General features: G+C 38.9%; 2 protein-coding genes across 8 annotated transcripts in view; both read left to right on the plus strand.

The window, feature by feature from the left end:
• The window catches only part of hipk2 (homeodomain interacting protein kinase 2), a 133,987-nt gene extending 125,181 nt beyond the window's left edge, over nt 1-8,806 (plus strand). For all 5 annotated transcript variants that reach the window (XM_051723917.1, XM_051723916.1, XM_051723914.1 and 2 more), the window contains 3 exons: nt 133-371; nt 1,465-1,625; nt 1,715-8,806. In XM_051723917.1, the coding sequence (XP_051579877.1) occupies nt 133-371; nt 1,465-1,625; nt 1,715-2,167 (853 nt within the window). In that variant the 3' untranslated portion in view covers nt 2,168-8,806. The remainder of the gene's footprint in view (nt 1-132; nt 372-1,464; nt 1,626-1,714) is intronic.
• A 1,901-nt stretch (nt 8,807-10,707) lies between these two features.
• LOC127455783 (UPF0606 protein KIAA1549-like) overlaps nt 10,708-25,084 on the plus strand; it is a 71,920-nt gene continuing 57,543 nt past the window's right edge. For all 3 annotated transcript variants that reach the window (XM_051723910.1, XM_051723912.1, XM_051723911.1), the window contains exons 1-2: nt 10,708-10,869; nt 11,670-11,848. In XM_051723910.1, coding sequence (XP_051579870.1) covers nt 11,740-11,848 — 109 coding nt within the window. In that variant the 5' untranslated portion in view covers nt 10,708-10,869; nt 11,670-11,739. The remainder of the gene's footprint in view (nt 10,870-11,669; nt 11,849-25,084) is intronic.

The raw sequence follows: 25,084 nt of genomic DNA on the forward strand, positions 1-25,084 counted from the left end.
GGTTTAAGCTAACAAATATTACATTAGTATGAAGGTTGAAGGATGATTACACAAAACAATGTTTGAATAACTTTAACATTATGCCCCACTACTATTACCAGTAGTGACTCACATGTTTTATCTTCTCCACAGCACGTCATCCAAACATAGGAAGAATGTGATCAGCTGTGTGACCGTCCATGATTCCCCTGACTCTGACTCCAGCAACACAAGCCCTTATGCTGTGGAGTCCCGGCCTAATGGCACCAACGCCAATGGCTATGACTCCAAAGGTGCAGTCCTGGACACCGGGAACCCCCGCACCATCATCATCCCCCCTCTGAAGAGCCAGAACGGCGAAAACATGGGAGAGTGTGATAGATTATTGCCTGGTGAGACACGAGAAGGGCTGATAAGATGACAGAGAACAAGGGATATTTGGCATGGCCTGAAACTAAAACCAGTTTAATCTGACAGCTCAATGCTGACTTACTAGATGTCTGTCATTGCCAAAGCTATGGCCAGTGTTGGGTAGTAATGGCCTACATGTAATATGGATTATGTAATGAAATAATAAAAAAATAAATAAAATAAAAAACAGGTACAAGTAATTAGATTATATATTGAATTTTTGTGATATGTGCTCAATCAGATTACAGGTACTTTTTCATTGATTACATGATTACATATTGATTACATTACCATCAGCAAACAGCAATAACTAGTGTGCAATTCACTACATACACTGAAGACATGCTGTCTCATTTGACCACATGCAAAAAATAGCTGGCAGCCAAAAGTTTGAAATAATGTACATATTTTGCTCTTATGGAAAGAAATTGGTACTTTTAATCACTAAAGTGGCATTCAACTGATCACAATGTGTCAGTCATATACAATATTTTAAAATACAAGTTTAGGGGGGCCTGGGTAGCTCAGCGAGTAAAGACACTGACCACCACCCCTGGAGTCGCGAGCTCGAATCCAGGGCATGCTTAGTGACTCCAGCCAGGTCTCCCAAGCAACCAAACTGGCACGGTTGCTAGGGAGGGTAGAGTCACACGGGGTAACCTCCTCGTGGTTGCGATTAGTGGTTCTCGCTCTCAATGGGGCACGTGGTAAGTTGTGCATGGATCGCAGAGAACAGCATGAGCCTCCACATGCTGCAAGTCTCTGCGGTTTCATGCACAGCGAGCCACGTGATAAGATGCACAGATCTCAGTCCAGATTGAGGTGAGTAACCGTGCCACCATGAAGACCTAGTAAATTGTGGGAATTGGGCATGCCAAATTGGGGAGAATTAATTTTTAAAAAAAATGACAAAAAACATATTCAGGGTGATAAAAAACACCATGTCAAAGTTTATTTTCTGATTGTAGTTGACTGTACATTATACATTATTTAAACAGATAACTTTGTAATCTCTGTATTGGTATGTTATTTGTAAAAGAGGATGACCATAACATGTTTTATCCATTTCAACAGATATAGTGAGCCACCAGAACTCCACCTACAAATTCAAGACCTCCAACGGAGGTTTGTCTGGCAACAACCATTTGTCAGGGGGCATGGCTGTAGGCGGGTCATACCGGCAGCAGCGCTTGGGGCCACACCCCTTTCAGCAGCAGCCTCTGAATCTAAGTCAGGTATTTCACGAGTTTTTTGTGTCTGCTTTCTTAATTTGTGTATTAATCCATAAAAGCAACATTTAAAACAGTAATATTATCTTGATTAGGCCCAGCAGCACATGGCAGTCGACCGAAACCGGCGGCAACAAGCCTACATCACCCCCACTATGGCCACCCAGGCTCAGTACTCCTTCCACAATAGCCCCACCCACACAGCTAACATCCACCCACATTTGGCCCCACCTCATCTGCCCGGGCAGCCTCACCTCTACACCTACACTGCTCCCACTGCCCTGGGCTCAACCGGCACGGTGGCACACTTGGTCGCTTCACAGGGCTCAGCGCGCCACGCAGTCCAGCACGCCAGCTACCCCCCAGGTATTGTCCACCAGGTGCCTGTTAGCATGGGCCACCGTGTGCTGCCCTCACCCACCCTGCACCACGGCCAGTACCAGGCCCAGTTTGCACACCAGACCTACATCAGCGCTTCACCTGCCTCTACTGTCTACACTGGATACCCGCTGAGCCCGACCAAGATGAACCAGTACCCTTACCTCTAAAGATGAAACACTGGAGCCCAGCCAATCGCTGCTTACCATTTGTCCCCCTAACCCCGCCCAGAGACAGAGAGACAAGCTGAATGCCCATCAACCCTTAAACCCGCCCCCTTGTTCCTTCATGCTTAAACTTGAAGACAATGAAGATGCTGATGGATTGAGGAAGTGTACTCTGAGAGGAAACGAAAGGGTACTAAGGAGATCTCGTTTAGATACGTTTTATTTTGCCTTCTTAAAGGGCCAGTTAACTTTTCATTATTTGGGTTTTTGTTTTCTTCTGAATAGAAGTTGAAGAAGTTTTAGCTTTCTTAATTTCTTTTACAACAAGGTCTCATTAACAGGCCATTTGGGAGAGACAGAGTTTTGTTTAACCAAGGTTTTTTTGGTTTTCCCGTTCTTGAAATCATTCGCTGACTGTTGAGCCGAGTTTGAATTCCTAAGAATTTTTTTTGGATAAGGTGAAATACGGATATCTGCTGCTCTTCAAAGAATAAAAAAAAATAATGATGGCCTTGAACTGTCTTAAACGTTTCCAAATTACATGTGGTGAATGGTATGCATATACTCCACCGCGCTCTCCAGCAAACACCTGGGAGGAATCTTCTGGAAATATGCCGAAAAGACAACAACATTTTTTTATAGTGTAATTATAGACTTTTCATTGTTTGTGTTAATATTTAGAAAAGAAAATACTGTTTGTTATTCAGTAGAACATTAGCCGGGCCCCTCTTTGTAGAATGTAGCATTCTGCACCCATTTATTTAATTGCGAACCTTTCTGATACCAATAGACTCTTTGTTTTCCTCTTTCAATGTGATTGCACAAAGTGGTTAAAATAACATAGGCATGTTAAACATGGTAGTCGGTCATGTGTTTTGCGTGCATGTGTGCGCGTGTGCTGCAGTCTGTCACGTGTGGTACACCCTTTGCACATCTGTGCAACGTATTCCTTCACAGTCTTAGGTTTATCATTGTTACCTCATAGTGCCTTACATATATTACAACAGTTTACTTGGCTGAAAACCCTGTAGAACCAGATATGCTAGACAGAGAGTTGGCTCCTATTTTGAACATCTTTATCCAAGCTGTTTTTAAGTTCCAGGTGTAAGCGTTAGCCCTTAAATGTTATTTATGCTCTATTTTGTAAATTCACAAAAAACAAAAACAAAAAAAAGCACTTACAACGTGCTTGTTTTGCGTGCATGAGGTCGTTTAACTTTAAGATACTTGCCTGGGGTAATGAACCAAAGTCATCATTTAAAAATAAATAACATTTGTTCTGGGTAGTGGATATAATTATACAGTATATAGCTTATTTACTGTACATACCGTAGCTATACGTTTTAGTCAGCTTGCAATCAATGCAATGTCACTGATTTAAGGCTGTATATGTCATAAAATGGAGATTACATGTATATTTGATGGGAAAAGCCAAGTATCACTCAATCAATTTAAGATTGCCCTGCTGAAATACCAGCTTAGACAAGTATGAATTTCTGTGCTGGTTTGGTGCTGATGGACCAGCACTGCTCTAGTGAAGCTAGTTGACCAAGCTAGGCTTGCTGGTTAAGCTAGTTAAGAAGCCTGGTGGAGACACCAGCATCCAAAACACAACATACACTGGTCTTTTCAGCAGGACAGGCTACACAATTCATCTATAATGAAAAAAATGGGCTAAAATTCTGCATGTGTTCAAATAAAGCACACCAGGCCTGGAGAGGATGTTGGAGAAGAGGAGCTGTTTGTGGAAGACTGAACTTAACAGTCTGTCTGAGCCTGGGCAGAAATGGCTTAGAAACCGTAAACCTGGGAGGGTTTGAGAAAGAGAGAGTCTTGTTTGGGGTTGGAGACACTATGGTGCTTGTGGATGGTGGTGGATTTTGGTGGAAATTGGTGGAGAGCAAGGGAAGAGGGCAAATCCACATTTTTAATGAGAATAGCATGTTGGCTTTGAGCACGTTGGCTGAAGGGAGCCGTGCAGCAGTAAGCACTGCATGACTGCACACCATACTCTGATTCATGCATTCACTAGAGGTTCTGTGAAGATCTTTGGGTTGTTAATTCTCATGTTCACTCTAGGGGCTCGAACAGCCCCCTTGCATGAGCTACAACAACATGCATCGGGACTACATCAAAATTGGTTTTGTATTTTTTACTATTTGTCTTACCGTAGGAATCACTTGTGATACAGGCGTCACGTCAGTAAAGAGATGACGAAAGTGTAGAAAACTGTGGGCCAATGCTTGTTTTAATGTTTTTTGCTGCTTAATTTAACATTGATATATTAGCCAATCATTTGATTTAAACCATGTCCTAAACTGGCACAACACGATAAAGTGACAAATGACTAAAGCTTACACAAAGTGGTCGGAAGTCATTCATTTACAATGACAACTGGCGATTTGAAGCGTCATGGGCAACAGAGGCCATTAGCGACACAACAATATTGAGCATTCTTTAACTTTATGCAAAAACAGCTGCACTCATGTGATTCACCTCATGATAAAGTTGGATACAGCAGTTGAGTAGGCATGCCTACAAGCAAACAAAAGTACAGTGACTTGGCGACCTTCCGTGATTTCATTGCTGTCTGTGTTTCAAACCAGTCCTGACAGTGGGCACGTTTATGCTTAATATGACGACAGCATGTAAGGTCATGTAAATGCCTTAACGGCGATCTTATATTGGGGTAAGAATAAACGACTTAAGCGAATAACATTCAGCACTTGTTGATTTTTGCCCATTACCCCAGTTTCACTCTTTATGTAAACACCTTTAACAGAGTTCTTGCTGGCAATGTGCATAAGTGCTTGTGTTTTGATGTCAAAAGCAGACAATAACCCAAATTGTTTTGAATAAGCTGATTTTTGATAGTTATCCGCATATTGGTTCGCATGTAAACACATTAATTGTGTCATTGTTTGGTTTGTATTTCTTCCTCTTCTTGCTGGATTGTCCTACCCACAATGAAATCTGATTGGTTGAAAATCCAGCTCCACATAACTGTACATTAAACATCAGATATGTTTTGATTGACTGTAATTATGTGGTCGTATAGCATAGCAATGTTGTCATCGCTGGAAACTTTGCATCATGCAGTGCATTCATGTTGCGTTGTGCCTGGTTAGGACTCAGTGTTAGTGTGTTGGTTTTGTTTTTATGTCTACATAATTCACATTGTGGGCACATGCATATGGAGTATTGAATATATCCCTTTTGCCCTCATGTTATGCCATAGAAATTGCATTTGAAGTAGTTTTGTTTTTACGTTGTTGAGATGTGTCTACTTTACTGTTTTATTTTGCTAGGTATATTGTGTTCCTGTAGAGTGTTGCAATACTTTTTGTGGATGTTTATTAATGCAAGCCTTTTATTGTGTTATTTGTCAAACATCCTTTTTTTTTTTTTTATTTCTGGTGGTCGATATGTAACCGTGGTGTTTGGTATTCAAATGTGTACCCTAGTATGGTAGAAAGCATAGACTTGTGTCAATGTGCTTTGCCAAGGTCTGACACCAGTTACATTTTGAAATAGAAGCTTTTGATAGCTTGTCAGTTTGATTCACAAAGCTGTGTGTTATTTTGTAGCCCAGTAAGGGATGCCAATAGTTTTTTTCTGTTGTATTTGTGCTTGAATGAGAATAGAAGAAGCTTAAACAAACCTACAGAACTCACAGTTAAAGAAAGGCTCCTTCATTGTTAGTCACAAAAAACAAAAAAACAAACAAAAAAAACACATTCCATTCCAGAAGAAGCCATTTCTATAGTCTCACAGGGACTTGCCTGTATGACCAAATCTGGGCTTTACTGGCATTTAAGGACATATTGTTCTTCCCACCAAAGATAATCAGCATGTAATTGATGCACAGACTTGTCTATTGCTGTAATGGAGAAGACAGAGTGTTTCAATAACATTTGAGAAAAAAAAAAAAAGCAGGTTTGATCAGGTCAGTGCCAGAAAGGAACATGTAAATGAATAGAATAAACAAAATATACAACACATTTACATTCAAAATATATGACACAAAATATATGGAACATTCACATTCTCTTAGATCATACATTGCCATTTGTTTCGGTGTGAGCACAGTGTTACCCTGTTTTTTGTTTTTTTTTTTTTTTTTTGTAGCTTTCACATACATTGTGTCAGTGTTAGTGCTCTTTGTGGATAATAATAATAAAAAAAAAACCCTCTCCCAATCACTAATTACATCTGATAAAGGATTTATATCGGAAAGTAAAGCCCTTAACCTAAGATTTTAAGATGTCAGTTTTCTTTTAAAGCTGGTTAAAGTTGATTAGCTCGAAAAGTGTAAACAATGTGGCTCTGTGGCGCTTTCATCATCACTCTTTTTTGTGTAAGCTGTCCGTCATAGCAACATTGGCTCAAACAATGGCATGAGTTTGGGGCAGAACTATTTGTTTGATTTACAAATAGCTGTTCATAAGCTTTACTGGTTTTGTTCTAACTAAATATTTAAGAACCTGAGAGATAAATTAGTGCTTCTTATTGTGGCCTTTATGAATTGAATCTGAGTGATTACGTTAATAAACTGGTCACTAGTGCAAAATTAATGTAAAATATCTGATGTACATGATCTTTGTTGTGTTATGTATATCTTGTCATTGTTGGACTGTAACACCGGCAAGTAATTACTAAAATGCAATAAGTCTCACTACATTAACTTGATTTAGCATTACTCTGATCAATACTAGGTTTTGAACGAATATATAAATTATAAATTTATTTTAATGCGAGTTACATTATAGAAAGCCCTATTGACCTTACAAATGTAAATGTCTGTTTTATGGAATTCTGAATACAGAAAAAATTCATAACATTTTGTGATGTAACTTTTTTTTTTTTTTTTTTTTTTTATGTCTGAACTGTAAACATTGAAGTATGCATACATTTTATATTACCAAAATGTGATAAGTCTTAAAAGGAAGCATTCATACAATTTACAATTTGTAAATTGCCATATAATGTAAACCACTCATGTCAAAATACTGCCATCTTTTCTATTAAGTGTACATGAAGCTTTAAGTAACAGTGGGCATGTGCTGTATTGGCTATATTTATTTTTGGTTTTAAAATATACAACCTACAATCAACACATAAAAACCAGCGTTCCCAAAAGCAATGGATCCCGCCAAACTAAGGATTGAAAAAAAACAAAAAACATTGCTGGTCAAGTCCATGAGAACTGTTGGATGGCACCCGAATCACTACAAGAATATTTCAAAGCACATGATTATGAATTAACTCAAAGCTTGTAGATAACAAAGGATTGTTGTTTATTTCTTGTTTTTATGCTCATCGAAATGGCCACATACTGACACATTTTGTTTTGCTTGTGTACCATATATGTTTTAAAATGATTGATTTTCCATGTGTGGGCAGAAAGAGAAATATTAGGGGTTTAAAGAGGTCATTGAACTTATCATGTATGAATGTGCTAAGAGGCCAAATATGACAATATGGCCATTCTCTATACATTGTTTTAGAAGCAAAGAAGGTAAACATTTTTATACTTATTTACAGCCCTAAGTCCCAATTAGGAAAATGTACTATGGAGTGACAAATGTAAGCATCTGTATGTATTAGTTATTACTGCAGTTTACAAGTGTAAATACCATTTATTCACTCTTGGACAACAAACACCAGTGAATGCAAGTGAACTTATTTGTGAAAGTTCTAAAGCTGTCAGTTCAACACTGACAGAAATGTAATTTGTCACACAAGTCACCACAGTAACCTGCTATGTAGCTGTGATGCAGAGTAGCCGTTTGTGCAGCCATTAACGTGAACAATTTTCTACTTGCACAGCAGCCAAACATTCACAGTAAAATGTCAAAACTAAATATTTTTCTACAATGTCTCAAGACCTAAGAAAGCATCTGACCCCGAACCCTAATTTTGTCGATTGCTGTATGGTTCATCTGTAGCGTGTACCACATTAGTTGTTGTCAAAGCTTTTGTGTGCTGCAGTATTTCCAGGTATACTTATTTGTTTATTGTCCATTTTTATTATTATTATTCTGATTTTGCTTTGTTTATTGGGGATTTGAAGAAGTGTGATGTCTTATTATTTCAGTCTGTTAACGTAGCACTGTATGTACCCTGTACCTTAGGCTAATATTATTAAGTATGCTATGAGAATGGATATTTTACTGGCTTTATAGAATGTTAAATTAAATATTATAATTACAATAATTAGAATGATTTAACTCCTAAAAACTGAGTTGCTACTAAGCGCTTGTGTTACCATTACAAATGTTGTGTGCTTCTCTTAATAATTTTCGTTGTAGAAAAAAAATGAGTGAATTTTATTAGGCTTCAACAACTAATGATAGCAGCAGTGTAAATTCACGGAGGATTTTTAACAAACACAGGTGGTTATGGAAGAAGATAGTTATTTTAATCATTCTATTTACTAACTGTAGGGTGTGAAGGGGCTCGCGTTGTGGTGAACTATGTTATAGCTTGTTATTCACTGTTACTTTTGATCATTTTTCGGTCTCCAAGGTGAATCGAGTTATTAAAGGAAATTTGTATGCTCACATATGCATATTGTATATGTGTAGAAATGTAATCACAATTTGTCTTGGATTTACATTAAACTGTTAAGTCACGGCATCAGTCTCGGCTGTTTGACTGGTTCTTCACACAGCTATTTTGAGTTTCTGACTCATTTCAAGTCCATACTTATAGTTTCAATATTGAATCTATTTTACACAAGACAATATCATATTTTACCAAATAAAAAGGATCTCTGTGGTAGGCTACACATTTACACACTCACCAGACATTCAAAAACTTAAACATACATTAAAGTATTAGGTTAATGACTATGGTCCTAATAAAGTGCCGAACATGGTCTTCTGCTGTTGTAGACCATCAGCCTCAAGGTTCAAGATGTTGTGGATTCTGAGATGCTATTCTGCTCACTACAACTGTACAGAGTGGTTATCTGAGTTACTGTAGACTTTCTGTCAGCTCAAATCAATCTGGCCATTCTCTGTTGACCTCTCTCATCAACAAGGCGTTTCTGTCCACAGAACTGCTGCTCACTGGATGTTTTTTGGCACCATTTGGAGAAAATTTTAGGGACTGTTGTGCTTGAAAATCTCAGGAGATCAGCAGTTACAGAAATACTAAAAGCAGTCTGTCTGGCATCAACAATCATGCCACGGTCCAAATCACTGAGATCAAATTTTTCCCCATTCTGATGGTTGATGTGAACATTAACTGAAGCTCCTGGCCCGTATCTGCATGATTTTATGCACCGCACTGCTGATTAGATAATCGCATGAATAAGGGGTTCATGTGGATAAAGTGCTCAGTGAGCGTATCTTCATGAGAAATGCCACATTTCACTGTAAAATCTAATTGATTGACCGTGCATAGATTTTTTTAAAGAAATCGTTTTGCATGCTTTTTTCTAAGTAATGTTTTTATTTCAATATTTAAATTGAGTTATAACATGTCTTATACAGTATAAGAGAAATTATGACTGGACTCTAAGTTAGCCATATGGCACACTGGATTATCCTCAGTACTTCTTAGTGCACAAAAATCTGCACTTTTGTAAAGTTCATTTGAGTGAAGAAGAATGACTTCTGGGGCCAATTTCATCATAATGGACTAACATTCAAAAAATATCCACTGACCCACAAACTGAAATAATGTTACTAGAATGGATACCAGTCTCAAATCGGAAAAGTGCATACATATTTTGCGGTAAAACTGAAGGTTAATAATAATAATAATGATAATAATATCTGATTACTGGGATTTGATTAGGTGAGGAACCTGAAGGGGAAATAAAAGGTTCCTTTTAAAATGTACTATTATTACTTTTACACTCTGGGAGCCCAAACATAAAAACACTAAAGTCAGTCTCATCAGAACATAAGGGTTAAAAACAAAAAAACAAAGACGATGCCAACCATTCAAATTCAGGCATTCATCTTCACCACGTTCATTGTCTCAAAAAAGCATGACGTCATTCTATATGTCGTCATGCGAATGTTGATGTTGCTCTCGATGGCCACTAGAGAGCGGTGTGACATTAGAAACAAAATATCTAATAAACCGCATCATTAGTCTCGTCGGTTGTGTCGTGTAGGATAAAGTAAATAAATAAAATAAATAAACTAAATGTTTTCGAACTTATTATTTGTAAAACATACAATCATACACAATCACCCCAGGGTCAGAGAGGTGAAACAGGGGTAATATGGGGTGAGCTCGGTCCTTTCAACTATACAAAAAAATCTAGAAGCAACATGGACGGATAACGTCAACATATAGCAGCTGCAGCACTTATAGCCGTTGTAACGCACAGTTAACATAATGCAATATTCTTACGCCCAAAGATCCGGTAACAATTCGCGTTGCCGTGAAACCACAGGCGCCGGTGGTGGTGTCAACCTAACCCAGATTACTGAAGGACGGCGCGGGGAGCCAATGGCCACAGAGACACTCAATATAGTCCTGCTGTATGGCAAGGGGAGGATTTAGTGCAATCCCGAGAAGAATAGTGTGGTTGCATCTGAGAAAGTAAGTGATGCTCAGACGCGATCCGCGTGAAAAATGTCTCGTGTCATGCAATCGTGGGAGACAGAAGGTTTAATCCTGATCTGGAATTAGATATTATGGACGCTAATGACTTCAGACCGCTGTAAAAGTTGGGTTTGAAGGTAAGGACATGCTTTTGTAGGTTGTGCATGTGCTAAAAGCCTTTCTTTGCTTCAAAATAAACTGATATAGATCCGAGGTAAAGTTGTACCGTAAATACTAGACTTGTGTTTAGTAACAACAAGTGGCAAAAGTAGGCAGTTAAGGTCCTCGAGTTAAATGCATCATCAACCAACCATGTTTTAATTTATGGACAGTGACTGATTGCAATCATTTGTCAAAAAGATACCGTTATTTTTCAGCCATCTACTACATCATAAAACAATATTATATCTACTTAGCTCCGGTAGCTAGTCCAAGTTAGCCCTAATAACACACCAAAGTCCCAAGATTTCTAACCATTTGGCTCATACGGTAGATGATTGAATGGTTATCCAGCACTGGAAATCCCGACTGGAAGCCTAATCCGCGTGCAACAGCTTAACCGGGGCTTTAGCACGCGCGAGCAAGTTCACAAACCCTTTGCATTGATCCCGATACATGTAATGAACGTGAATATGGACGTTTTGTCCTTTAAAAAGCACATTAGGCAAACATCGTTGAAATTTTGCTTTTAAAGTCTGAGCTCGTGCAACATGCACGGTTAAGGAACAAAGGAACTGTGCAGCTCGCGCTTGTAGTGTCACGATGAAAATGCACAACTGTCGTTTTAAATCTCATTATGGAGTTGTATGCGAGGATATTATTTGTTTAATGTATGATTAAATCGTTTAACGGTGTTATGAAAGTAGTGTCATGCTCTGAAATGTGACCAGAATCTGACCTATATAACAGTGTACCTGTTTGTTTTCATCTGCTGCAGTGCAAATACTAGTCAGAGGTGTGGATTGTGTCTCCTGGAATCACCTCGGAAGAAACATGAGTTTCTCTCAATGGAGGGTCTAATGATGGAGGGACGAGGGCAGGTCGCCATCTGCGTGCTGTTGGCCGGGTTTATGATGATGTTCGTCTCCATGGTGATCGCTGATTCACCTGCTGCAGGTAAGTGACGTCATGGTCTGCTTCATTTGGGAAGGGTGATCAGTTTTCAGCTCGTAACTGGATGGGTTCATTAGCTAGATAACAGGAATTTGGCCTTTTGTAAGAGACACTGTTGTAACGTGAAGTGGTTTCTTTCTCACATACAATTTTTCTATATAACATGTTAGCAGCAGCAGCTTACAAACAGATCTTGTTTTGCTTCAGGACCCAGAATTTTCAGGGGCTACCCAACACAGGTTGTTTATTGTACATAAGTAAACAAAAATGTCCTTCAAATCAAACACTGATATACATTTATATATTTATTAATGGTTATTTATTAGTATGAGCATGAACTTTGTTTTTGTAGTTGGAGTGTTTGGTTTGTTAATGCCGATTGTTTCATGCACTCTACAGCCAACAGTGTAAACCACAATGCTCAAAATAATTCATTCAAATAAATGAACCTTGATGAGTATTTACAACTTTCTCTTTCCTTTGAGTTCACAAAACTGACACCTTTTATGTAACCTGAATTGTTTTATTGTTTTGAGGTTTATTAATTAAATTTAACTGATACTCGGCAGGGGATTTCTATTTCCCAGCATGCTTTGTATGGCACTCCACAGGGAGAGTAATTTAAAGTGTTAAATAATGTGTCTTTGTGCAAGGTGAATGTATAGGGGGATACTTGTTAGTGTTTAATGTTTTGTTGTCTTATTTAGAAGAGTTTCTGTTATGTTGAAGTTTTTTGGGTTACTATTATGGTGAATAGTGGAACTTGAGCTTAGGTTGAGGACAGGTACAATTTAAGATTGTTCTACAGTACGTTGTTTTACTTGTTAAAGGTGCTGTAAGCAATTTCAGCTGTTCTACTTCCACAACACTGAGCCATTGAATTAGCCATGCTCACTCTTTCCAAAACCCCGCACTCCAAAGATAACAAATGAGCTTTACTGAGACCGACATCATGCTGAAACGGTTGTTTAAACAGTGGTTCCCAACCCTGTTCCTGGAGGTCCCCCAACACTACACATTTTGGTTTTCTCCCGAATCAAACACACCTGATTCAACTCATCAGCTCTTTAGTGGAGACTCCAAGACCTGAAATGGGTGTGTCAGAAAAAGGAGATATACAGAATGTGCAGTGTTGGGGGTCCTCCAGGAACAGGGTTGGGAACCACTGGCAAAACAACAGCAGTGAAATAGCGCCCTCAGCTGACAACTGTTATGAACAACATGGCTTAAAAATGGCAGTAAGCCTCAATAGCCACTTTTTCACCATTGGGCTGAATGGTTCTGAGCATGGTACGGAGCGGTTACAGTAGCATTTCCACTTGAGCATGGTTGGGCACGGCACGATTATAAACTGTTCTTGGCCCGGATTTCTCGGCACGTTTAGCTAACCGTACTCAACTGTGCTGGTGGAATGGCTTTAGTACGTGGTGAGTTGTTTAGTGTATCTTCATGATTTTATTATGATGGTTTAACTAGTATTGTAGCCTACATTTATTTTTCTACATGCCTTGTTCATCAGGGAAGTAGATTACTAGCTCATTTAAACTCAAAATACATCAATATATTCTCACTAACTATTTTAATATAATACTTTATATAATATTTTGTCAATAAATATCAGTTTGTAGCTAGTCTGGGAACTTATACCTTTCTGCATGTTCGTGTTTGGTAACAAACACAAGCCCTCAGCAAATGATGGTAAACCTCTCGTCTTATTCTCTTTACTTTCCTTTTTGCGGCATGGTCCATGTGCTGTTTGTTAGCAGAGTAAAACAAGGGAAAAAAGCAGTCGTAAAAACTGGGATATGTGATCATCCTCCATAGTGCACCGCATTCGCTCCACTGTTGACCTCTCATGCCATCGCCATAAGACAGATCTGTTGCGTACCACAGTGGAAAAAGAAACCTTAACTGTGCTATCTGACCCGAATAGGCACGGAATGGTATGGTTTTGCGATGAAAACTGTTCGGCCCAGTGGTGGAAAAGCGGCTACTAATTTGCTGCAACTACAATACTATGAGAATGCGCAAAATGATTGACAGGTCAAAAGCGTCATTGTCCGTGGCCCAGGGGAACATTTTTGCATACCTTTCCATGAAAAAAATCCATGTCCGTGGTAACTATTTTCAGCATCTGAGGTGCAAGTTGGCTCATCATGTAACGTTAGGCTATTTGTATTGTAGTTGAAGTAATCAAGTTGAAGTAACGCTACTGTTTTAACTGCGTCTCGTTTACCATGCTTTGTGGGTGTGACTTTTTTGCCGTGTCATCACCATTCATATCTATACAACCAATGTGTTTATGATTAAATTACTACTAGAGCACAAAATTGTTTACAAGAGCACAAAGTTCTTCATAGATCTAGCCTCTTAATTTTGCTCTCAAAGTGCACCAGATTGATGCCTTTAACTTTAAAATGTACAAAAGGTTCTTACGGGGGGAGCATGCCCCCGACCCCCATAGAGGGTCCGAGGTCCACCCACCACAGTCTCACAAAATCCTGTGGGAAACACTGGATCTCCTGGGATTTTCACGCACAACAGTCTCTAGAGTTTACTCAGAATGGTGTCGAAAACAAAAAACATCCAGTGAGCGACAGTTCTGTGGACAGAAATGCCTTGTTGATGGGAGAGGTCAACGGAGAATGGCCAGACTGGTTCGAGCTGACAGAAAGGCTACGGTAACTCAGATAACCTCTCTGTACAATTGTAGTGAGCAGAATAACATCTCAGAATGCACAACATGTCAAACCTTGAGGTGGATGCACTACAAAAGCAAAAGACAATGTTGGGCACTTTATTAAGACCATAATGTTCCTAATAAAGTGTATTTACTATATTCCATGTCAGAGACTTAAATGTATGGTTTTAGAACCCAAGCAAACATTACCTTTTGCAGACAACTGTACTAAAGTGCAAACTTAAGAGCCATGCTAAAGTTACTCATTCATTTTTAAAGATGTTAAAGTTTGTGGATGACACATTAAAGAAGGTTCGCTTAGATCAGTTGCCAGAGTAAACCCGACCGTTACTGTTTCATCCCATTGCCCATTTATTCAAGCTGAAAATTAATGTTAGGAGCTTATCATTGAGTCAGGTGTGCAGTGTTAAACACTATTGAGCTGCTTATGCAAACCTTTTTAGAACCAGGTGCAAGATATGCTTAAAGGAAAAGTGCACCAAAAAATAACTCACCCTCTTGTGTTCCAAAACCGTATTACATTCTATCTTCCATGAAACACAAAAGCAGATGTTAGGCAGAATGTTAACCTTAGTCACCATTCACTTTTATTGCATTTTTCCATGCAATCAAAGTCAGTCTCCATGGAAGAACAAGTAAGTAACTGGTTTGTAAATGATCACATTTTTTAGGGGTGAATTATCCCTTGATATCATACCTCTTCAGTATTTAACATTATAAGGGTAGTCCATATTGCAAAACTCCTAAGGACAGGGCTGTGTTTTCAAGGCATTTGGTATTCACATCAATCAGATCTGTGTTGTGAAAACACCATTACTGTCTTTCCAACCGTACCAGTCTGTTGTGACAATTTATTCAGCTCTTTGAGTCATCATATTCGAAGCCTGGAAGAGTCTAGTCAGTTCTGTCTCGTCTTTTTTTTCCCTTTTAAACCAAGACCGAATCCCTCTTCTTGTTCTCTGAGAATGCCTGGCATGAAGATTTAAAAACCTTTTCAAAGAGTGGAGTTGGATTATTGTATGGATATAGGCAGTATGAATATAAATCAGATTGTCCTGTAGATTTTAATGGGTTCAGGTCTTCTGATATCTTCCAATATCTTCCACTCAGAAACACTGGTATAATTCGAACACTGGTCACCACAGTGACACCAGAGAGGAGAGAGCTGGATTGCATTTGCGAATAGTCATTTAGCCCACATTTGCCAGATTTGAGTGAATGGTGTCAGTTGATACATCTGGTACATTTATATGTTGTAATGTAATTACTAACATGGGTGCCTGCAGGATTTCATCTGAGGGTACGCACAGAAATCTGCCTTGTACAACCTTATATCTAGGGGAGTCAGGGGGCATGCTCCTCCGGGAGAATTATTTTGCAAAAACAACAAAGCATTCAATTCTGGTCACTTTGAGAAAGCATTTTTCTTTTCTCGAGTATGAGTAGCGTTCATGTAACTATTGGCTAAAGCATTTCTTCCAGTAACCGTTCAGAACAGACATGTTCTCGTGCTAAAAAAGCAAAACGCACCACAACGAATAGAGCAGAACGCAGGTGTCTCGAGACGCGTTTTTATCAGTTGAAGTTCTTTTTTAACTTAAAGCGGCTTCTAAAAATGTAGCACTCCCTTGAGAGATCCTAAAAACACAGTGAAACGTGACGCAGTTGTCTAAAGACATCCATCTAGCGAATGTTTACATGGAAAACAATTGAAAAACAGCGCGAGCAGAGGCAAAAACATGTTCAAACTGAACAGCCCCTTGTTCACATGATACAGCACTAGCTCAAATTTCTCAAAGTTACCTCACAAAAAGACAGCCTTTTGTTTCAGTTGACTGTTGGTAAATTTGCACTGTATCCAGTGCTATATTCGTAAATATCCCGACACTGTTTTACTGTGTGAGAACCCGCTCCAAATGATTCAGTGAGAGAGCGCTCTGAACGAATTATACTGAATCACGAATCGATTCAGACCATTTTGCAAGACCGGCCAATTGGCCAATTCACTGAAAAGAACCGACTCAAAAGAATTATTAGTTCGCAAATTGGTCATCGCTGGTTCTTTTAAACAGCCACAGGACACACTTCATGATTGATGAAATAGTCTGAGAGTAAATATTTCTCACATCAGTCGGAGCTCTCATGGTACGCACAGTGTGTACGGCCGTACAGCTGGTTGCGCCACTGATTACTAAAGCTTAGCAGCTGAAATGTTTCCATCATCTGGTAGCACACTATGGAGTCAAACTTATTACATATATTTGCAAAAAAATAAAGTATTGCAAAAGACAAAGCCGTATTAAATTGCAAAAAACGATATATGTTGTAAATGAAACCCGAGAATTGAGATCCTTTTTTTAATCTGCAACAGACTTTTGGCATCAATTATTTTGCAACGCTTCTTTTCACTTTGCGGAAAGTATTTTTTTCTTTGCGATGCTTTTTTTAATGTTTGTGTTACCTTTTCCCTTTGCGCTTCATTTCTTTTTACGCTTCACTATGTGGCACTGTTTTGACATGGGGCAGAGTTTAGAGTATGACGACATCATGTGGGGCATGGCTTATTCACAGGTCAAGGAGCATGTGCAGTTTACATGCACCATGGGGCCACTAACTTCAAAACAAGTGGACGCGGTCAGTGGAAAAATGTCACTGCAATTTAAGGTTTGTCATTTTTAGGGTGAAAGTCCTGGTTACAGTGCCTTGTGCTACTTGTAGCTTTTTAGCTAATATCACTGGGATGTGTCGTTTGATGTTACAGTCTGCTATTTTCACCTCAACTAGGTTTTTAAAAACCCCTATTTACATAAAGGGAAGTATGTGTTTGTGCCATCAAAGCCTTGATTACAGTTCTTAATATTACCTGTCTGACCAAAACACTTGACACTGTTTCATGGTGTTTGTCGTTGTCAAAAGAATTGATGCCAAAAGTCTGATGCAGATTAAAAAATGGATCTCAATTCTCTGGATTCATTTACAACATACATTGTTTTTTGCAGCTTTGTCTTTTGCAATACTTTATTTGATTTTTTTTTCAAATATATAAGGCATCATATTGACTCCATAGCACACAGCTGTTTTAGTCTGACTGCATGCATTTTGAAATTACACTGCAAGCTTCATCTTGGTGCTGTGATGTAGGTCAGACGGTTTTTATATTACCTGAAAATGATAGGAGAGGCTAGTCATAATTAACATCAAAGGCATTAAACAGGTCTATAAAGAAGAGCTGAGACACACATATTCAACTATATTCAAAGCAGTGTAGAATAGACTGGGGGCTATGGGTGGGTGTATTCAAAGCCTCATCCGCCTCTTAATGGTGCAAGTCAATAAGGCATGTGTGTGGACATTTGTGTGTGTTTATACATGCTTTCATTTCTTTTGGTCTCAGCCAAAGGCCCAGCCCTCTCACCAGGACCCATCTACATCTCAGTACGTTCACATTGACGGCTTTCCTTGGCATAGTTTTGTATCACATGACCCTTTCGTTTAAGGTTTTAACTGGAACCTAAACAACAGCCTGCTTGTCTTCTCTGTGTTATGATGTGAATGTGCAGTATTTCTCGTTGGAAGCGAGGTGTTTGTGACCTGATTGAGCAGAGAGCATTGGTGATGCAACCAAGAATGCAAATGTGTCTCATGGCAGTGTGAAAATTTGGGTTACACCTTGTTCTTATGACTATTTATTTACTTAACTACTTAGTCATTTTAACAAAAACATACTTGCTGTATACTGTAATTAGACCAATTTTTGTGGATCATCATGTAATTATGTGTGAGTGGTGCTTGTGCGTGCAAAACTCACTGCCATGATGTTAGGCTTTCTAGGTGTTTCTATGGTGTTTCTAGGTGGTTGCTTACATTGGCCCAAGTCAAAAAAGCCCACCAACATCTGTCTGTGATATTCTGATTCTTAGATATTGGTCAGGTCCCTCCTTCAAATTTCTTTTGACCGTTTAATCATCCAACAGGCGAAAATCATACGTCGCATCACCTTGAAAAGTAATAGCAGAATTTTTCTCAACAAGCAGTATGATTTGAGATATCATTCATGGTACAGGTTTCACACCAAAGTTTAAAACTTAGTCTTAGGGGTTTGTTCTAAGTATGAGCAATAGTATAGTGAGGCTTTCCAGGAAACACAACTAGTAATGTTCCAGATGTTCCAATGTACCAGAGGGGTCATTCTTAAATAATGTTGACTTTCCAACTAACAAAATATTGACATTTCCAATTCTTTTTTTTTTTTTTTTTTTTGCCAATAAAAGCTGAGGGTAAAAATGTTTTACATCTTGACATTATTTTTATTCATAAAGGACAACTTCACTGTTGTTCTTTATTTAATTTATTTTATTTGTTTTACGAATGATGCAAGGTTGTAATACCAGTGCGATAAAACTAGTGACAAATTCTCATAAAAGATTGTTGTCAAGACTGATCAGATAAATCACACCATTAAATCAGTTTTTTCAATAAACATCTTTCACATGAACATTGTTTAATGTCACTCTAATTACATATTTAAATGAGCCATATATAAAAAATTACAGGTACAATGTACATTTAATTACTTTTTCAACATAGTGGGGAAAACCACTATATGCACATTTGAGCAGCCTCTTCCTCTGAATTTTGACCTTGGAAGTTATTTTCCACAACTTTTTGTATTTTTAAAATAAAAGTTTTTAACAGTGATAACACCAATGACATTAAATCAAGAGACAAACATGATTTTTAAATGATTTAAATGATTAATTACTTATTTTGTTTTGCTTTTTTGCACACTTATTAGGCTTTGCGCTAATGCTTGACCTGAGAAAATAAAATGAGTCAAAAATAAATGCATAAATAACTTTAAATGTCATTGAAATGGTGTTCGCAATTGACAAATTCAAATATACTGTATTTTCTAAAAAAATATAGAGTCAAACCATTTCTTATTATTTAGCTAACAAAAGGTTAGGTTATAGAATAATGCCTTTTTAAATGGGGTTTCTTGACTATTTGAAACCTTTTTCATGACTATGAAAAATGCTATTCTGAGATGCAAGTTGGTGCTGTTTTGGCGGCACGAGGGGGATCTACACAATATTAGGCAGGTGGTTTTAATGTTGTGGCTGATCGGTGTATGTAATAAGCCACTCAAGCTGTCCAAGTCAGTGCTTCCCTATAGGGCAATCTACTTTTTTTGTAGATTGCCCTATAGGGAATGTTTTTGCACATGGTTTTGAATGGCATCCGGTAAGTGATGTTCACGTGACCCCGATCAGACGCACTTCAGAGGGATATACTGACTATGCGCAGTACTTCAGTATGGTGACTAACAGATAGTCAACAAAAAATAAGCTAAATAACTATTACATCTCATTGCAAGACTCCAATACAGAGCGGCACGAAACCTTAACGCAGAATGACGTGCTTCGATGTAACCGGAGTGCTTTTCAAAAGCACAGGTATCTAGTTCATAACATCAAGCAGTTTAAACTTTTTTTACTGTAACTTTTAAGCAGTGTCAGACAGAATCAGCAAAATACTTTAATCTCTCCACGTCACTTCATAAATACGCTAGCATTACTCACAGCAGAGAATTTAAAGTCCGGTAGTGATTGGCTATGAAATGTATCGATGCAATGCTTTGATGGCTGGAACAGCAGTGCATAAAAAGACTAAACCTAAAGCATTAGAGATGAAACTTCTTGCAGATGGTTTTAACGTGCTGACTGTTATACATTGTTAAGCACAGCAAGTCATCATCATGCAAAAGGAAGCAGCCTCAACATTTTTCAAAAATTATACTCTTCTGTTCCATTGAAGAAAGTCATACAAGTTTGGAATGATACAGTATGAGGTGAGTAAATGAGGACAGAATTCTAATTTCTGGGTGAACTTTTCCTTTAATGTTCCTGTAAATGAAAAGCTGTCTCTCAAAATCTACACACGGTGTCAGAGCTTTCAGGAGAGCATTGTTGATTTCTTGTCATTGCGTGCGGTTCAGCACAAAACTTCTGGCTTATTACAAGTGTTGCCTCTTTTACAAGTGAAACCTGATCTGTTTGGGATGACAATGGGCACATTCATTATTCATGTGCTCTGGGGCTGGGGATGGAGATCAATACTACAGGCCCATCAAAAGCCACAGGAGCTGGATACTGAGACTGAATGGTGTATAAGCAAACAAAGTCCCATTGTGGAACTGTTGGAACTGGGACTGTTGGATCACGGCCCATTCAATGGCCAACTCTTGCATTGCCGAGGAGTTTTTGTAAGGATATTGGTTTGTCTTTTACTGTGGGGGATCAACTTGGTCAAGGTCAGGCCAGTGGGAGCAACATGATCACATGGGAAGTCGGCATGTTGTTTACGAGAGTTCCGGTATCCTACGATCGGCCACATCTCCAGCATGTTTAACTTTCCCATGGCGCGACTGGAAGCACATTGCGTCAGCAGCGTGGGAAACCCGGGTTTCGGATGATGTGTTGAAACCAGGAAGTAATCGCATTCGCATAATCAGTGACAAGCATGATTCAGAGGTTGTGTTTTTCCCTCTAACATTAAATTTTTACTCCACTGATTTTTTAGGTTTAGGTTTGGAGTTGAGAAAATATGCATGTGGAGCGGGACGTGGTTGTGTGTCTGTCACTGGGGAGAGAGGAAGCGGTAAGAGCCATCACCTGGAGATTATTGATACTAAACACCTGTGTCTCATTTCAGTGACGGCAGAGACTGGTGTGAAAAGGCCGGCGAAGAGGCAGAGAGAGTGCGAACCAGACACACCCCGAAGCTATACGCTGCAAAGCGTTTATTTAGTACTTTAAGTTCGTTCTGACTGTTATCAGTGAAGCTGTGTCTGCAAAGTGAAAAGACTTTCTGAAAAGCACCTTTCTGAATTAAACTTGGAGAATAAAATCACACTTACGTGGACTGCAACCCCAGCCCCCGCTTCCTTCTTACTGAAACCTGCTGCAATGCATTCCTTACAGCTGATAACAACTCGCTTCAGAACTCGCTTGTGGCGCCCCTCCATGGACATTTCACCTAGAAAATGTACACTGTCGGCCAAAAGTTTGGAATAATGTACAGATTTTGCTGTTTCGGAAGGAAATTGGTACTTTAATTCACCAAAGTGGCATTCAACTGATCACAAAGTATAGTCTGGACATTACTGATGTAAAAAAACAGCACCGTCACTGTTTGAAAAAAGTCATTTTTGATCAAATCTGGACAGGCCCCATTTCCAGCAGCCATAACTCCAACACCTTATCCTTGAGTAATCATGCTAAATTGCTAATTTGGTACTAGATATCACTTCCCATTATATCAAACACAGTCGAAAGCTATTTGGTTTGTTAAATGAAGCTTAACATTGTCTTTGTGTTTGTTTTTGAGTTGCCACAGTATGCAATAAATTGGCATGTCTTAAGGTCAATATTAGGTCAAAAATGCCAAAAAAGAAACAGCTTTCTCTAGAAACTCGTCAGTCAATCATTGTTTTGAGGAATGAAGGCTATACAATGCTTGAAATTGCCAAAAAACTGAAGATTTCATACAAAGGTGTACACTACAGTCTTCAGAGACAAAGGACAACTGGCTCTAACAAGGGCAGAAAGAGATGTGGAAGGCCTTGTTATGTACAACTAAACAAGTGGATAAGTATATCAGAGTCTCTAGTTTGAGAAATAGACACCTCAAATGTCCTCAGCTGACAGCTTCATTGAATTCTACCCGCTCAACACCAGTTTCATTTACAACAGTAAAGAGAAGACTCAGGGGTGCAGGCCTTATGGGAAGAATTGCAAAGAAAAAGCCACTTTTGAAACAGAAAAACAAAAAGAAAAGGTTAGAGTGGGCAAAGAAACACAGACATTGGACAACAGATAATTGGAAAAGAGTGTTATAGATCTTAACCCCATTGAGCTTTTGTGGGATCAGCTAGACTGTAAGGTGCGTGAGACGTGCCTGACAAGCCAGCCACATCTATGGCAAGTGCTACAGGAAGCGTGGGGTGAATTGTCACCTGAGTATCTGGACAAACCAAGGATCTGCAAAGCTATCATTGCTGCATGTGGAGGATTTTTTTTTTCTCCCCTTTTCTCCCCAATTTGGAATGCCCAGTTCCCAATGTGCTCGAAGTCCTCATGGTGCTGTAGTGACTCAATCCGGGTAGCGGAGGACGAATCTCAGTTGTCTCCATGTCTGAGACCGTCAATCCGTGCATCTTATCATGTGGCTTGTTGAGCGCTTTTCCACAGAGACATGGTGTGTCTGGAGGCTCATGCTATTCTCCGCAGCATCCACGCACAACACACCACGTGCCCCACCGAGAGCGAGAAACACGTTATAGCGACCACGAGAAGGTTAACCCAACATGACTCTACCCTCCCTAGCAACCGGGACAATTTGGTTGCTTAGGAGACCTGTTTGGAGTCACTCAGCACGCCCTGGATTCGAACTCACGACTCCAGGGGTGGTAGTCAGCATCTTTACTCACTGAGCTACCCAGGCCCCCCATGTGGAGGATTTTTGGATGAGAACTCTTTGAAGTAGTTTAAGAAGTTCACAAGTTCAAATTTTTTTTCAAATTGTAATAGTAATTTTTCATGTTGTTAATGTCCTCCTGACTATACATAGTGGTCAGTTGAATGCCACTTTGTTGAATAAAAGTACCAATTTCTTTCCATAAGAGCAACATCTGTACATTATTCCAAATTTTGGCCACCAGTGTAGCTCACACGTGCTCATTTGCCCAACAACACTTAACCGCTTTTGGCCACTGTGGGCAGTGTTTTGAATTTCGGGTGACCACAGACCGATATTAGCTAAAGAAAAGTCAACATACTGTTTCCGATTTCACCGTGATATCAGCCTTGGGAAAGAGAGGTGCTTTTTGACTTTGTAGTCACAGGATGTAGTAAAATGTACAAATAATAGATTTGTTGCTCTGTGGTGCTATCAAAATATTACTCAAACCAGATATATATAGAAATATTCGCTCAACCAATGGCGTGTGTCTGGAAGGGGCTACTGTATATTTTTGTCCAACCAGTGGCTGACAGTGCAATGGCGCAAAAATGGTACACCTCACCTTTTAATATACAGTTATGTGTGGTAGGATTTTGAACCAGTGAGATTTTATGCAGGCAGGCTACCCAGCATGACATGACAAATATAGAAACCAAGCGACCAATACAAATGCAGCTGGTTAGACTAAAACTCATATTAACAACAAGGTGTAAATCCAATGTTTGTAGGGGGTTTTATTATTTATTTACAGAATGAAGATGAAAGAAGCTTGAACTTAACTAAGTTTAATGAACACAATTTGTTCGCTCCATAGAGAAAGTGTGCACCACTTTGTGCTGTTTCTACCCCATTGTTTCAAGACATCTGCTAGTAATTTTGCCTCTGTTCATTTTTAGGGGTAAAACCCCTTTAACAAGGTATTTTTCCACAGTCTCATAGATTTTACATTCATTGAGCATTTCTTCTCATTTTACAGCCCACAATGACATAAAAAGCTCTGGGATGCACTAACATAGCAATACTTTTTTTTTTTTTTTTTTTAGTCACTGTTTCAAGCATGCGATCTTGACAAGCTGCCCGGCTTCAGCCAGCAAATTGTCAAAGTAAAGCTGACGTTTGTGTGTTTGTATGTAATAACTAGGCAGGTGTCTTATTCTGTCTGCATTACATTCACACTACGTTTATAGCAGACAGCTTGTTTTCTCTTTGTTGGTTGAAATTCATAATGGAGAAAAGCTGATCATAAAAATAAAAACAGATCAGGACTCAGTTGTCATACAACTTGTATGCTATATTCCAAGTCTATATTCTATACAGTATATCTGTATTCTATATGTACTATATTGTAAGTCTTAAGCCGTATAATAGCTTTGCTTGAGTAACAGACCAAAATTTAAGTCTGTATTCACTGAAAATATATCCCTCCACACTAGCTTGCAAATCATGTTCGTGCCTCAAATTTGCTGTGGAGCATGCAAGAACTAATGCCTAATGGCATCATTGACGTCAAACTTGGTGTGATGTGTCTTGTGCTCCTATTTCAAATTTGGACAAGAGCAAATTAGATTTGAGACTACCCTGATGTGCATTTAAAAAAAAAAAAAAAAACTGAACCCATAGGCCAACAACTGTTCTTCCGCTTTTGTTTTGTAGAGTAGTCACTTGGTGCGACACTCTAAGATAAGAGGGCTCTATTTTAGTTTTTAGTCAATGGAACTGAGTGGATGGAGACCTGTGAGTCTGAGATAGTGCCCAGCTCATGTCAGAGACATCGCACTATAGTAAGCAGCCTTTTTAAAACTACCCATTTGACCATGACATCCACTAGAGATCTATATACTGATATTTCAGTTATCTATCATCTTTGTTTTGAGTGCAGAGTTTAGTCTTTTTTTTCTTCTTATTAATACCAGACCTTAGGTTAGATTAATATGAATTCTGATTTCAGTTACTCCATAAACAGGCTGCATGTATGGTTCTGTGACTTTTTCAATCTTTTGTGAACTGTATTTGAG

Source organism: Myxocyprinus asiaticus, chromosome 18, assembly GCF_019703515.2.
Source record: "Myxocyprinus asiaticus isolate MX2 ecotype Aquarium Trade chromosome 18, UBuf_Myxa_2, whole genome shotgun sequence".
Classification (NCBI taxonomy): Eukaryota; Metazoa; Chordata; class Actinopteri; order Cypriniformes; family Catostomidae; genus Myxocyprinus; species Myxocyprinus asiaticus.